At 32.1% G+C, this 16,249-nt stretch overlaps 1 protein-coding gene and 1 non-coding gene across 2 annotated transcripts; one reads left to right on the top strand and one right to left on the bottom strand.

Moving 5' to 3' along the window:
• The first annotated feature begins 9,368 nt into the window (after positions 1-9,368).
• On the top strand, positions 9,369-10,402 carry LOC108993570. Its single transcript, XM_018968543.1, has 3 exons — positions 9,369-9,683; positions 9,807-10,061; positions 10,139-10,402. The coding sequence occupies exons 1-3, from the start codon at positions 9,369-9,371 to the stop codon at positions 10,400-10,402; spliced, it is 834 nt and encodes a 277-aa protein (XP_018824088.1).
• A 4,514-nt stretch (positions 10,403-14,916) lies between these two features.
• LOC118344438 lies at positions 14,917-15,023 on the bottom strand. The gene has a single exon (XR_004798221.1). It is a non-coding gene; the product is annotated as a small nucleolar RNA R71 (small nucleolar RNA).
• Between the last annotated feature and the right edge of the window lie 1,226 nt (positions 15,024-16,249).

Here is a 16,249-nt window from a genome sequence, read left to right as displayed (position 1 = left end):
TTTGGATCTAGATGAAGAGTACTAATTATTATAGAGAGGTCTAGTTGAAAAACACTCACTATAGGCACAACCTGTTTGATAAAGTAGATTGAACTTAACATCGGGTTGCAAATTATCCAACCCGTTAGGGGTATAACCAGTTCAGTTCAGTCTGATTTTGTACATTTTTTTAGTATCAAACCGGTATACACCAGTTTTAAGAATTTAAGAACCGATTCACTACTAAATCAGAATTTCTGATTTTTTCGATTTTACAGATTATCTATGTTAGTTATAATATAATATTTACATATACTAAACTATTAATATATTTGTATTATAATATAAGTACATTATTTTATAATAATTAACACATACTAGGATAATATTGAAATTAACTATAGTTTATATAAGTTCTAAACTTTTTATATGAATATATATGATCGAATGTATAAAAATGTATTTATAAAAAAAATATATATTATAATTTATTATACCAAAAGTGTATTTATCCTTGATATATATTATATATACTAGGTCGGGAGCAACGTGCAAAGCACGTTGACTAGTTGCGTGAAACAATTTTTCTTTTAAATAATATGGTTTTAAAAAAAATAATTAATGAATTATTTAATGATTGAAAAAAAATAGCAAATATAGAAATAAAAAGTATAGTAATTAAAGAGAATGGGCCAGTAAATCAATACTGATCAATACTGTCATTTTCAGAGTTGATGGAGACATAAGAAAAAAAAATCACTTTTACCTCTTGTCACATAATATCTTATCATTGTTTATAGGTCTTATGATGTGATATTTGATTATTATATGTAAATTATTTATTATATTTTACTTATAAATCTATCATTTAATTAAAATTGATAATGAATAAATTTTTTTATATATAATTATATATATATTGAAATGAAGAGAGATGACAGTAAATAAAAAAAAAAATCTCTTATGCAGATACAAAATCACTGACATAAGCAAAATGATTTCTTTTCCATAACTGATGCATTGGCTATTGACCCACTCACATAAATTGAAAAAAAAAAAATCTTTTTATGAGATTTTTCTCTTAGTCTTTTCTTACAGTTTTGGTGTCTTTCTCAGCTTTATTATTTTTATCTTTTCTCTTTCATTATTTTAGGTGTTATGTCAGGAAAGAGATGGGTTGATCGAAAATTTACTGATATGAGGGACAAAACCATAAAAGTATGAATAAAACAAAACAAATTAAGGAAATAGAGAGATAAAATTGTAAAAATGCGAATAGAAGAGCACCATTCTCAAAGAAGTCCTTTTATGGGTCTTTTTCTCTTAGCTAGTCTTTTCTCACAGTTTTGGTGCCTTTCTCAAGCTTTACTATTTTTTTTTTTGTCTTTTGTCTTTCATTCTTTTTAGGTGGTGTCAGGAAAGAGATGGGTTGATAAAAAATTTACTGATCTAAGGGACGGTTTAGGGTACGTTTGGGTGTTGAAAAATGTTGAAAAGTGTTGAGAATGTTTGTGAATAGTTATGAGTAGAGATTAGAGTAAGTTTGTAGGTCCCATTGAGAGTATTTTGAATTGTTTGGATGTGTGAAGTATGTTGAGTTGTTGACTTTTGAGTAGGTAGTTGAAAAATGTGTGGGTCCCATAAATATTATAGTGATTTGATTTTTAGTAATAAATATTATAATGATTTTATTATAGTGATTTTTTAATATTAATAAATATTGTAGTGATTTTATTTTACTTTATATATAATAATGATAAATATTATAATGATTTTATTTTTAATTTATATATAATTGTGATAAATATTATAATGAGATTATTTATATATATATATATAATAGTTATAAATATTATAGTAATGTTATTTTTTATTTATATATTATAGTGATTTTATTTTTAATTTATATATAATAGTGATAAATATTATAGTAGTTTATTTTTTATTTATTTATAATAGTGATTTTATTTTTTATATATATATTATAGTGATTTTTATTTATTTATATATTATCATGATTTTTTTTATATTTAATAGTGATAAATATTATAGTGATTTTTTATTTATTTATATATTATAGTAATTTTTTATTTATTTATATATTATAATGATTTTATTTTTTTTTTTATTTATATTTATTATAGTGATTTTATATTTAATATTATAGTGATTTTATTTTTTATTTATATATTATAGCGATTTTATTTTTTATTTATATATAATAGTGATAAATATTTTTTATTTACATATTATAGTGATTTTATTTTTTATTTATATATTATAGTGATTTTATATTTATATATTATCGTGATTTTATTATTTACATATTATAGTGATTTTATTTTTTATTTATATATTATAGTGATTTTATTTTTTATTTATATATAATAGTGATAAATATTTTTTATTTATATTATAGTGATTTTTTATTATTTTTATATTATAATGATTTGTTTATTTATATTTAATAGTGATAAATATTATAGTGATTTTATGTTTTATTTATATATTATAGTGATAAATATTTTTTATTTATATATTATAGTGATTTTATTTTTTATTTATATATTATAGTAATTTTATTTTTTACTTATATATTATAGTGATAAATATTTTTTATTTATATATTATAGTGATTTTTTATTATTTATATATTATAATGATTTTTTTATTTATATTTAATAGTGATTATTTATATATTATAATGATTATTTATTTATATTTAATAGTGATAAATATTATAGTGATTTTATTTTTTATTTATATATTATAGTGATTTTATTTTTTATTTATATATTATAATGATTTTATTTTTTTATTTATATTTAATAGTGATAAATATTATAGTGATTTTATTTTTTATTTATATATAATAGTGATAAGTATTATAGAATGTTTGTGAATAGTTATGAGTAGAGATTGAAGTGAGTTTGTGGGTCCCATTGAGAGTATTTTAAGTTGTTTGGTATGTGAAGTATTTTCAAAAGTACGAGAATACTTGAAAAGTGTTGAGGATACTTCGTCACCCAAACACAGCCTTGATTTACTGATCTGAGAGAAAAAACTGTAAAAGTACGAATAAAATAAAACAAATTAAAGGATAAAAAAGGTAAACAAATAAAATAGAGAGATAAAATTATAAAAATGTGAATAGAAGAGCACTATTCTCAAAGCTGCAATAATAATTAACGTTGATTTAACCGAAGCTAACGAAAAATAAGAATTTTCGTTTAACCTTCATTTGATAGCTACTTATTATATAAGTAAAGATATATATCAAAAATAAGTTTATATTAATAATCTAATATTAATGTTTATGTTTCAAATTAAAATTTTATGTAATATTAATTTTATATTATAAGATGAATAGACTTGAATAATCAGATTAGGATTTCATGTTATATTAATTAGAAACTTAGTATATAATATAAAAAGTTATAAATATATATATATCAGTCTGGTTTGATTTAAACCAATTTTCAAAATATGAAAACCGAAACTGCACCAGTTTAGGACTAGTTTCGATTTTTAAAAACAGGTACCGCACTAGACTGCTTATAAATCATACCGAACCCACTAATTCGGTCTGGTCGAATCTGATTCAACTGATTTTTCAATTTTTTTCAACTAGTTCAGTCCAATTCAACTGATTGTTTATCAGGTGAAATAATAGCCTGACCAACCTTAAACTTCTGTTCTTTCTCCAAAACCCTAGCCCCCCCTTTCATTATCCCATCTCTCTCTCTCTCTCTCTATATATATATATATATATTTATATATCCTCAACCGCCCCTCCAAGATCACCTTTGTTTTCTTTACCCATACTAACCCTCCTCTCAATTTTCTCTAGATTACTTTCTTCACCAGGTGAGGTTTGTGTTCAACAACTAAACATCGAGGGTGCCTTTCTTTGATGAGGTATGTTACGTTCTTTGATAAGGTATTGACCCAGCTCGTGATCGTGAAACCCACTAATTAAAAGACTCGAGATCCAAAAATCGCTTGTACTTACATCCCCTTTGCTCCTCCTTGGGGGAACCTAATGACTGAACTTGCAGGTGACATGAGTAGCGTTTACATTGCTGATCCAACACATCCGAGATGCGATTAAGTGCTCATACTAACTTGCCATCTCTCCCCTCATTCGAAGTCTCTCCCTCAAAACCACCCATGCTCATTCTTAAACTTTGTCACATAACCCAAACCTATCACTTTTTATCTCAACACTCATTTTATAGATGCAGATTTAAGCCTAGGGTACTTTAAATTTCAAGCTTACAACACTAGGATCAATTCCTACAACATGGTACTATTCCTATGTAAACATGTGGCTTTTACCCAAAATCTTGTATACATGCTCTGATACCATGTTGTAGCGCTTTGTTCCTCAGCAAAAGACCTGGAGAGGATCCGTGGTGCCAAGGGTGCCAACTAGTCAGCAACACCCAAGGTTCTAACTGGGTCAGGTGTGCAACATTCACATGGAAGTGCACATGTAAGGATATAGATATTGAATCCCAATCAGGAAGCTAAACATTGTAGTATCAAAAGTCTAATCCATTTTTAAATTCACATAATATTCCCTTTTTTCCAATAAATACACAAATACTTAGTTCATACACTCAAAACGAGGTAGACCGAATACATATGGTCGTCTGACTAAAGTTTTAAATTTCATACCATACCGGCCGGTACGGTCGAAATTTTTCGTTTCGGCCGTCCGGCCGGTACAGGTACTATATGTGTTCCGTACCGGCCATACCGGACGGTACCGGCCGTTTCGGCCTAAATTTCGGCCTGTACCGGCCTATATTTCGGCCGATACCGGCCGATATTTCGGCCTATGTGTTTTTTTTTTTTTTCGTTTTTTCAAATTACAAATTTATTTTTTAACCCCTAATTCAGACTAGACTATTTATAATTTATATATATATGTATTTATATATAATTTATTTATATATATACTATTATTTTGAAATATAATTTATATATATATTTATATATATAATTTATTTATATATCGACTATCCCGAAACGTTATCCCGAAACGCTATCCAGAAACAGTACCGGTACCGAAATATTTCGTTCTAGTGTCTTGACCGGTACGTCGTCCGGTACGGTATTCAAAACATTGCGTCTGACTGGGAAATATGCACAACTCTCCAACAGGGTAAATAGATTCTACAATGGAAGCATGCTTCCGTGCCAATTCCTCAGGCAAGGCCGACTCTTCATCCTCGGGTATCACTCATGGATCTATCATTGCATCAAAGTCTATGGTTCTATTATTAAAACCATAGGTAGGTTAGATAGCTGTGACAAAACTGCTAATGAGAGGGAATGCTTGTGCAATGTACAGTTTCATGCAACAGAATTGGTGAACACATATATTAGTGCATGGTGAGGAATCACCCTCTTTGGCAAAAACACAAGTGTTCTTAAACATGGCAAGGAATCACACTCTCAGCAAAACACAACTATATAAGCATTGCGAAGAATTACCCTCTGAGGAATTACCCTTTATGCAAAACTCAGTATATTGTATGTATAGGTTGCTGAGGCAAGGAATCACCATCTTCTCAAGCATTAAAACTCATCACATTCATCACATATATGTTCACATTTATCACACAAACATTTGTCTCCTAAAATGGCGACAGGGGAAGCCACTTTATCATTTGAAACATAGGAATTATTCCCACCCTACGAACGTGCAACCTGGCTCGCCTATCCCACACAGATCGACACTCACACAAACTTTTCTCACACACAGATATACATGTTGCACCCGAGAATGTCTGCCCGACCAACCAACTCGAAGACACCACACGTGATATGCCTGGAGTATCCTCCTTGTCATCTATCAGGTGAGGCCAGCATGATTCTGTTCCACCCTAATCATCACAAGGACTCTCTCTACCTGTATGAAACTCGTGGCAACGTACCACAAAATGGTTCGGGGACTCTCTCTACCTATCCATGATGATTGATACACAATAAGGTTACACACACTCGGATATTATACAAAATTAATCCAAAAATAGTCATATTCAAGATCACATAAAACTCAAAGTAAACATATTCATAAACATAATGGTAAAAACATTTAGGCCCCATTTGGATGGTGAGATGAGATGAGATGGTTTTATATGAAAGTTAAAAGTTGAATAAAATATTGTTATAATATTATTTTTTAATATTATTATTGTTTTGAGATTTGAAAAATTTGAATTGTTTATTATATTTTGTGTGAAAATTTAATAAAGGTGTAATGATGAGTTGAGATGAAATCGTTTCTATATCCAAAACGGGGCCTTATTTATTCATGATTAGAAAGGGAGAGATTACAGAGTATGCATATGCCACTTTTATACATTCTCACAACATGCACCCCACCTTCCCTAACAATGTCTTAGAAACTAATATATCTCTCTACTCGAAATTACTATGGCAGCATTGCATTGCTGCTCCTCTTTTTGTCTCCTTTAAAATCTCTTGCTTTCTCTAAGGAATCTAACTCCAAGGACACTCAAGTGTTTGTGATTTCAAAAGTGGGACTTTGTCCCATGTCCAATCCCTTCTATAGGGTGGGATCGTCAGATGTCCTTTTAACATACTTTTGACTCCAAATATGCTTAAAAATGAGTCCTTTAGTCTCTATTGTCAACTATAGGATGATAGAGACATACTGGAAGGACATGGTTTGCACGTCCTTACAGCCTGCCTTACCTCCAGTCCTCAGTCTCTCCTCGAGTGAGGATCTCCCACATGGCATTTGACCATATCTCTAGATTCAGACGGTATGGTTTGCAATACCGTAGCCTTTTTCCTACAAACCCACTGTAGATTTAACCTTTTAGGTGGAGTTTGGGCTCCTGCGTATGACCCTTCCACCTTATGAGCATTTCCGTGTTGTTTCAGAAAGCTTCTTTATTTGCACCAATCCTTCCTCGACCATTGCCCGCCTTGGGCTGGTAACTCTCCTTCTTGCCCAAGCTACCAGCCTCTTCAACTTTTCATTCTTTTCTTTGTACGACTTTTCTAGCTTGCCTACCACAAGGTGAAAAGTTCTTTTTCACCTTGCGCCGAGATGCACCTGCCAGACTTTCTACAAATTGTTTGCTTGCCCATGTTCTGGACAAGCTGCACTTTGCTGAACCAGCATCTATTTTTCACCAATCCAATGGTGTGTTCCTCATCTTTGCCTTTCATTCACGCTCAATTGGCGGTCTGTCACCTTGCGCTGGCATGGTCCTCACAGTTGGCACCACAAAATCACAAATATTTTTATTGCACCATAAATTTTTAAATATCCAGACTAGTATAATGGTGCAAATCTTTTTGTCTAATTATGACTAGAAGTATATCGATTAAATCTAAAAAGTTTCGGGTTCTCTTAAGGATCATAAATTGACTTTTCTCTTGAAATAAAATTCTAACAGTTTAATCTATAGAATTTTCTATATTTTCATTTTTTATAAATATGTCCATGAGTAAAGAAATTCATTTGATCTAAGTTTCTTTTGGGATATCATAGTTCTGGAGTCCCAACTAGATTTAAATCATTTACAAATACCACAATAATAACAAATCCAAAATTTGACCTCTTAATGAAAACACGAGCAAATTGAATCATTCTCAAATCCTCATTCTCTATAGATATTCATTGAGACAATTGTAAACTAGGCATCAAAATTATTTAGCCCATATAAAGATCTTTTTAGTTTAACAAAATAAATACTTTGAGATGTTGTATTATATGCTTCATTCATTTTATTTTCTTCATGGATTTTAATATATATCATTAGCTGAGTATAAATATGTTGTAACCACATCTCTTAAATGCATATACATAATAAAATATTTGAATATAATCTCACATCCACTATAGAGAGTATGTATCCTCATAATCAGTATCAAGTTTTTGAGAGAAACCTTCTACAACCTTTCATGCTTTGTATCTCACAATTTCATTTTTTTCATTATGTTTATGTACAATTATTCGTTATATTCAATAGGTGTTTGGACTATATGTATTAATACGTTATGTTTTGCTTGTGACATCCTTTATTCATAAATTGTTTTTTTTTTTTTTTCATTTTGGGAATCATATCTACATCGATATTTTCGACGATTTTTAATCAATTTCATCATCACTTTTGGTGATGTTAAGGGTAACTTTGAATGAGAATATGTTATTAAAATATATTGAGATCTCGTTATTTTTAGGTACCTATTGCTCTTCAGAGATTGTGTGTAGACAGGGGTGGATTTACATTTAATGGATTGGATGATATGGGGGATGAGCCTAGTCCTATTTGCTCATTACCCCCGGCTCACCATTGCAACCACCTTCTGTAAAACCTAGTCTTATTTGCTCACTACCCCCGGCTCACCATTGGGCTAGATTTCATTCAAACTAGGTTCTACAGAAGATGGATGAAATTTGTGACTATGTAGGGATCTCTTATGAGGGCTTCGAAGAATAATTTAAAGCTCTACTTACTACTATAGAGGCGAGACAACCTTTTCTGGCTAAGTCATTCTCGAAAAAAGAAAAGGAGCTAAAGAGATTGTCTTGTTCAATCAATTATGATGCAAGGGAAGGTAATGCAAGTAGAGGAAGGCATAAGGACAAGGCAAACAACAGTGATACATGAAGCCAAAGATTCTTTCTTGGAATGTTCAGGGATTGAACGACCCGTGCAAGCATCTTTGCTTTAGAAATCTGATTTGGGAATGGAAAGTTGATGTCATTTGTTTGCAGGAAACCAAATTGAAATTCATTGATATAAATATTATAAGGATTTTGTGGGGTTGTTCTTATGTGGGATGGGTCTATCTTGCTTCGCAGGGGGCTTCGGGTGGTATTATTTTGATGTAGGATAAGAGAGTAGTAATTTGGTAGAAGAGTATGTTGGAGAATTTTTTGTGGCTTGTTCTTTTAAGAATATGAATGATGGTTTCGGGTGGGGTTTTTCTAGTGTGTATGGGCCCAATGTTGATTCTGATAGAAGATTTCTATGGAATGAGATGGTTGGTTTGTGTAGTTGGTGGGAAGGCCCGTGGTGCATTGGTGGTGATTTTAATATCACTCAATTTTCAAGTGAACTGTTAGGGAATTCTTGTATTTGTCTGGCTATTGATGATTTTTCTCATTTAATTTTTAATTGGACTTGGTTGGTTTGCCTTTGTTAAGGGGTGATTTCACTTGATTGAACGGGAGGGCATGGTCTAGGTTGGAAAAATTCCTTGTCTCTTCTTCTTGTGAGGAGCATTTCCTTAGCTTATGTAAAAAACGCCTTTCAAGATTAAGTTCTGATCATTTCTCCATTTTATTGGACTATGGGGGTATCCATAAGGGATGGAGATATTTTAAATTTGAGAACATGTGGTTAAAAGTTGATAGATTTGTAGATAAGGTGAGACCGTGGTGGTCCTCTTATCAGTTGTCAGGTACACCTAATTTTGTTTTAGATAATAAACTTAAAGTTTTGAAGAATGATTTGAAGAAATGGAACGAGGAAGCTCTTGGGAACATTGTTTATCAGAAAAAGTCTCTTTTTGAGGAGCTTCATTGCTTTGATGAAAAGGAGCTCATTGGGGATCTTTCAGTTGATGAGAAGGAAAGGAAATTTGGCGTTGCTGCTCAGTTGGAAAAAATTACTCTTATAGAGGAGATTTCCTGGCGACAAAAGTCTCGGGCTCTTTGATTGAAGGAAGAAGACAAGTGCACCAAATTCTTTGATAGAGTTGCCAACTCTCATCGAAGGAATAATGACATTGAGGTGCTTCACTCAGATGGTAGAATCCTTTTGGATTGTCAGGAAATTAAGGATCATATTGTTCATTATTATGAAAAGCTCCTTTCGGAGCAATATTCATGGTGGCCCAAGGTTGATGAGTTGCATTTTGATTCAATTGACCAGCCTAGTGCAGTTTGGTTGGAGAGAATGTTTGAAGAAGACGAGGTGCTTAACGTGACAAGAGGAATGGACAAAGATAAAGCATCGGTACCAGATGGCTTTTCCATGACATTTTTTCAGGCTGGTTTGGACATCATTAGGGAGGACATCATAAAGGTTTTTCTCAAATTTCACTCGTTTAAGAAATTTGAGAAAAGTCTTTAATACTATTCATTGCACTTATACCTAAAAAGGTTGGGTCCGTGGAGGTGAAGGATTTTCGTCCCATCGGTCTTGTCAATGGTGTCTACAAGATCATCTCGAATGTGCTTGCTAACCGATTGAGTGTGGTTATGGGAAAGATCATCAAGAAGTCCCAAAACACATTTTTCAAAGGAAGGCAAATACTTGATTTCGTTCTCATTGCTAATGAATACTTAGAAAGTAGAATAAGAAGTGGCGTTCTAGGCATTCTTTGTAAACTGGATATGGAGAAAGCTTTTGACCACGTAAATTGAGACTTTTTTTGTATATATTCTTGGTAGGTATGGTTTTGGATAGGGCTGTAAATGAACCGTTCGAAAGATCGCCCGATACTCGTTACTCGTTTGGTTAAACTCGAATCGAACTCGACTCGTGAAAAAAAAAAAAAAACTCATTTGTGAAAGTAGATACTCGCTCGATTTGTAAATGACATATACTTGATTAAACTCGACTCGACTCAGTTAAAGTTCATTTAGGCTTGCTCATTTATGCCCGACTCGACTCGTTTGCTCGACTCGATTAAAGCTCGTTCATACATATGATTTTGTGTGTGTGTGTATAAATCAACTTTTATACTTAAATGTATAATATGTAACCTAATTACTTATACCTATTCACCTATGCATATATATTGAATATACTATATATATGTATTATTCAGTTTAGCACTTAAGACTTCTCAAATCATTAAATTATAATTTGTACAATAGTTAATCGGTATGACTTAATAATTTCATATAGGATATGTTACTATATATTATTATGTAATGTATGTAATATGAGACACATACCATGATGCTAATATATACATATATATATAAACATTTATTCATAATAACTATAAATTATATGTTTACATAAATTTAAAATTAGTTATATGTTATAATTGTATCTTGTATAAAATGTTTATGACATAGTCTATAGCACGTAGTTAAATATTATCAATTCTATCTAGAATATATTTAATAAGTTTAGTTATATAAGTATTTTTCTTAAATTATTAACTCATAATATATTTAAAAAATTATATTATTTATTATATATACTTTCCTTTATGCTTAATTGTTATAAAAGGCAATTGAAATGTTGCCTTGAAAGTTTTGTCTTTCTAATATTGTATAATGTTTTGTCTTTTATGAATATGATTTCTTTTAGTGCTTTTTGGTATATGCAATTTTGAAGCGGCATGGGTAAAGAGCTAAATTCAATTTTTTTCTATGTTAAGATTATGCACACTTATTGTTTTTGTGAGGATCGAGTATAACTTTTAAATTGTCTTTTAAACTTCTCAACTCTCTTTTAATCTTATTATATTGAATTTATTTTAACAAGTCAGAACCAAAGACCTTTCAAACGACGGTAAAGTTTTCACTTTCCCATCTTTCCTTAACGCACTGCTCATAGTCACTAACAAGGGTTTCACTACAAGTTTTCCATTTTAGAGTGTCAAAGGCTCATATCTTCTTGCTTTTGGTAAGAGTAATCTTTTTTCCTATTCTAAATAAATAAAAAAAATAACTTTTTCAGTTTGTAATTTATCTCTTGGGTTCCATTTCAGCCTTTGAGACTCATTCTCTTGGCTCCATAGAGTGGACCGCAAGACAAAGATTCCCTTTTATCTCACCACTATATATACGTATTTATATATTTTATGAATTTGTGTTATTGTTTGTAATTTTATGGATTTTCAAGGCAACTTTAATACATATATTTGTTGAGGAGTTGGTTTGATGATTGGTTTGCCTTTTGCAATGCTAATATAATTAATGACACACGTATATAATTAGCTCTGTTATTTTTCTGTTTACTTTTTTTTTTTTAAATTTTGTATAAATAATTTTGTGTACAATTTTATTTTTTATTTTTAGTAAAAGTTATTATGAAATCTGAATCTCTCATTAGATCCAATAAAATATTCATTTAGGTTTTATAAATTGTATGAAAGATAATAACTTTTTAGAGTACTTTACACATACATGCGGGTAGTATATAATAGGCATGTGCATAAAGGGCTTAGGAGTTAGGCCCGATACATTCGAATAATCCGACATATCCAACCGGTCAAATACGGGTTCTTCGAGTCAACAATTAGATATTGGGTTTAGTTAGATGCTAGCCCGTTCAACCCGAGTAAACCGATAATTTCCTCTTTCTCCCATTGCAAAACCCTAGCCATTCGCCATCACGATTCCCTTTCATTGCTGCTCCCCTGCCCAAGTTACTCTCTCTTACTTTGTGTTTCTCTTTTGCTTCTCTCGACAACTGCCACTGCAAGAACCCTCATTCTCTCCACAACCCGTGTAAGCTGTTTCTCTTTTACGTTATGATTGGGTTAGGGGTTGAGAATGTAATAACCGGTTGCAAGACTTTGAAGGTGGTGGTGAAGGGTGAAAAAGCCGATCCACTGAAGGACGATAAGTGTGATTTTTATTACTCTTTAATTTATGAAAAGTGCTAGTTTTCCTTTAATTCTATTAATTTTATTTTATTTCTATATATTTTTCTTTATCTTCTTGGATTTGAAGGAATGAGAAAGTTTAATGCGAAAGGAGAGAATTTTGGTATAAAAGAAGAGACTACGGATCCAAACCAATAAGATGCGACGAGATCTGAAGAGAGCTGATGAGATTTAGGGGAGGAGACCCAATGGCAACTAGAAGGCGTGACCAAAAGGCGCGACTAGTATTCATGACCAAGATTGGTGACAAGAGTTAGGCGATAAGTGAGAAAGTTTACCTTCTGGGCGCGAAGATCTGGCGCCAATATATTTTACGTTCTGGGCGTGAAGACTTGGCTCCAATATATTTTACCCTCTGGGCGAGAAGAATTGGCGCAAGGCTCCAGGTGACTAGATTGGACAACCAGTCTAAACGACCAACCTAAACGACATCATGGGCAACAACTAGCAAAGGCGAGCAGCCTTACCACTCGGTAGGTTTGTAAGAGGAATATTTCATCTCGGTCGGGAGTCTTTCCTCTCGGTAGACGAGGAGACTAGTTATATTCAATGCACACGGCATCTACCTGGTGGGATGTTTCTGAGTTTCAAAACCAATCTGCTGACCACCAAATCCTCCCGAACTCCGTAAATCAAGCTGCTTATTACTGAATCTTCCATTTTAGATAATTCCATTATTCTTGGGATAATTTCTTTTATGCTAACTTTTATCTTAAGAAACTATTTTCCAGATCTTTAGACTAGATTTTAGCCGCATTTATCGTGTTTCCGAATTTGAGTTTTGACATCTATTTAATTATGTCTTGTGGGATGAATAGAGGAGAGTTAGTTTTCGAGAGTCTGAGTTTGAGAGTAAAAATATTCCAGAGTTATTATTTAAGTTTCTTTCAAGGAGGCAGATCTGGGGAAGCAGAAGCGAGAGTCGCATGCTTCATCAACTGACTCCAACGAAGAACACTAGTTTTATTGTATTTGTTTTCAATTTCATTATGAACTAATTTTTTTTCTAGAGTTTTGATGTAGTCTAGCATTGAACATATAATTTATATGCTAAGTTATTTTATTTCAATATTTCTATGATTGAGTGTTTATTCCTTGTTCTTAATGCTTGCAATTTTCTTACTAATTATTGTTCGATCTATTGAATCACAATGAGACTGAGAGGTGATTTATGATTAAAACACTAGGATTAAGCATCATTGGTTGAGCAAAAGTAGAGATACTTTACCGCGATTAGTGTGATTTTCAAGAAAAATCCAAGAACTTTAATGTGTCTCCAATTAGTTAAATTCACATAATATATAGTTATTAGTTGGAGATATTTTTGGTATTATTCGAGAGAAAATATTAAATAGTTAAGGAATTTTTATCATCAACTTGAGATAATTAGAATTCTATAACAAGGAAGAATAAATTGTTTGGGATTTGTTAGGTGAAATCAAACACACTAGATTTTTTCTTATTATCTTTAAAATCTTAATTTTAATGTTGTTTTCTTCAGTTTAATTTAGATAATCTATTCTTGAAATTTCAGTTTTCCAAATAGTAATTAATTTAGTGAGTTTCAATACTCAATAGCATAATTATTCCATGTTGGTTCGACATCTGTTTTTTTTAAAACACTTTACTACTTGTTACAATTCTGTGCACTTGCAAATATAATTTTTAGCACAACAAGTTTTTGGCGCCGTTGTTGGGGAATAGTTATTTGTTATTGATATTGATACTTGCTAGATTTTTACTACTTTGAATTTTATTTTATTGGTTTAAATTAGATCTCAGTTTAGTTTTTCTTTATAGGAATTAGAAGTGCATGTCCTAATCTAAATCACTAAAGCATACACTTTTCGATCCCGAGATTGAAAGACCCATACGTCGGGATCAATAAAGAGAAAAAAAAAGAGATCACCACATCTAAATTTAATATGGCCGACCAAGAGCACAAGGAGTTAAGAGACTATGATATGCCCTCTGTTTATGGGGCGACATCTAGTATAAGGCGACCAGCTATACAACCCAATAACTTTGAGATCAAGCCAGCCATCATTCAAATGATTCATTAGACCGTCCAGTTTTGGGGGCTGTCACAAGAGGATCCTAATGTCCATATTGTTATTTTCTAGAAATTTATGAGTAACTCTTAATTGCAACAGAGTGATAGATGATGTGATTTGATTGAGACTTTTTCCTTTCTCACTTAGGGAAAAAGCAAAAGCTTGGTTGAACTCTTTGCCACCTGGCATCATCATCACCTGGGAAGAGTTGGCACAAAAACTCTTAACAAAATATTTCCCTCCAGCCAAGACAACGAAGTTAAAAAATGATATCACTACATTCACCCAATTTGAAGGTGAATCATTATATGAGGTATTAGAGAGATACAATGATGTATTGCACAAGTGTCCACATCATGACCTCCTAGCCTGGCTTTAAGCACAAACATTTTACAATGGTTTGGGACCCACAAATCGATCTATGGTTGATGCAGCCGCAGGAGGAGCATTAATAAGTAAGACCCCTGAAGCGGCATATAAACTTCTGGAAGAGTTGGCGTCTAACAACTATCAGTGGACCACAGAGAGAGCAATGCCAAAGAAGGCGGCCAGTGTCTTTGAACTTGACTCTATGTCCGCAATTGCGGCTCAATTGGCAAATTTATCCAAACAAATAGATAAAATGAACGTTAATGCTATTCAAACTAATATTGTTTGTGATTATTGCGCAGAAAATCATTCAAGTGTAGATTGCCACGTGAGGAATCCTTTTGCCCAACCGAGTTATGAACAAGCTCATTACGTGTCAAATTTCCAACGTCAAAACAATCCTTATTAAAACATGTTCAATCCCAGATGGAGAAATCACCCTAACTTTTCATAGAGCAATAACCAAGTGCCGGTTAAACCACCTCAACAGTTTCCACAGCAAGAGAAGAAGTCGAAATTTGAAGATATGTTCATTCAGTACATGCAAAAAAAATGATATGGTGATCCAAAACAACTCGGCTTCAATCCACAATCTTGAGGCACAAATCGGTTAGCTCTCAAACATGCTTACTGAGAGGACAACAAGGACTTTACCAAGCAATACTGTGACCAATCCGAAGGAACATGCCAAACCCATAACATTGAGAAGTAGGTGGACATATGACCAGCCACAAACAGTAAATATCAAGCAAGATGTAGAAACTGCCGAAAATATGGAGTTTGAGAAGAAGGAAGTTGAGTACGAGGTGAAAGAAGCAGAGCGGGATGTGACGGACCAGCAAGCTGAAATGACTAAAGAGAATAAAGGGGCCGCAAAACCCAAGAAATCCAGAGAGTTCATTTCTGAAACTTATTCTTCTTCAATTTATGATCCACCAATTCATTTTCTGCAAAGATTAAAAAAAATAAGATTAATAATCAATTCTCTAAATTTCTAAGTATATTTAACCAATTACATATTAATATTCATCTCATTGAAACTTTAGAGCAAATGCATAAATATGCAAAATTTTTGAAGGATATATTATCCAACAAGCGGAAGTTGGAGGAGTATGAGACTATAATGCTGACCGAGGAGAGCAGTGCAATTTTGCAAAAGAAGCTGCTGCCTAAGTTGAAAGATCTGAGGAGTTTTACGATCCATTGTACTATAGGAAATT

This window comes from Juglans regia, chromosome 1, assembly GCF_001411555.2.
Source record: "Juglans regia cultivar Chandler chromosome 1, Walnut 2.0, whole genome shotgun sequence".
Taxonomy (NCBI): domain Eukaryota; kingdom Viridiplantae; phylum Streptophyta; class Magnoliopsida; order Fagales; family Juglandaceae; genus Juglans; species Juglans regia.
This window is presented reverse-complemented; position numbering and strand designations above follow the sequence as displayed.

What these genes read in the sequence shown, in the direction of transcription:
- LOC108993570 (XM_018968543.1), top strand. Translation starts at nt 9,369, where the DNA reads ATGTGGTTAAAAGTTGATAGATTTGTAGATAAGGTGAGACCGTGGTGG. An exon ending in CCTGGCGACAAAAGTCTCGG is followed by an intron (nt 9,684 to 9,806) that starts GCTCTTTGATTG and finishes TTGGATTGTCAG; the next exon opens with GAAATTAAGGATCATATTGT. An exon ending in TTAGGGAGGACATCATAAAG is followed by an intron (nt 10,062 to 10,138) that starts GTTTTTCTCAAA and finishes ATACCTAAAAAG; the next exon opens with GTTGGGTCCGTGGAGGTGAA.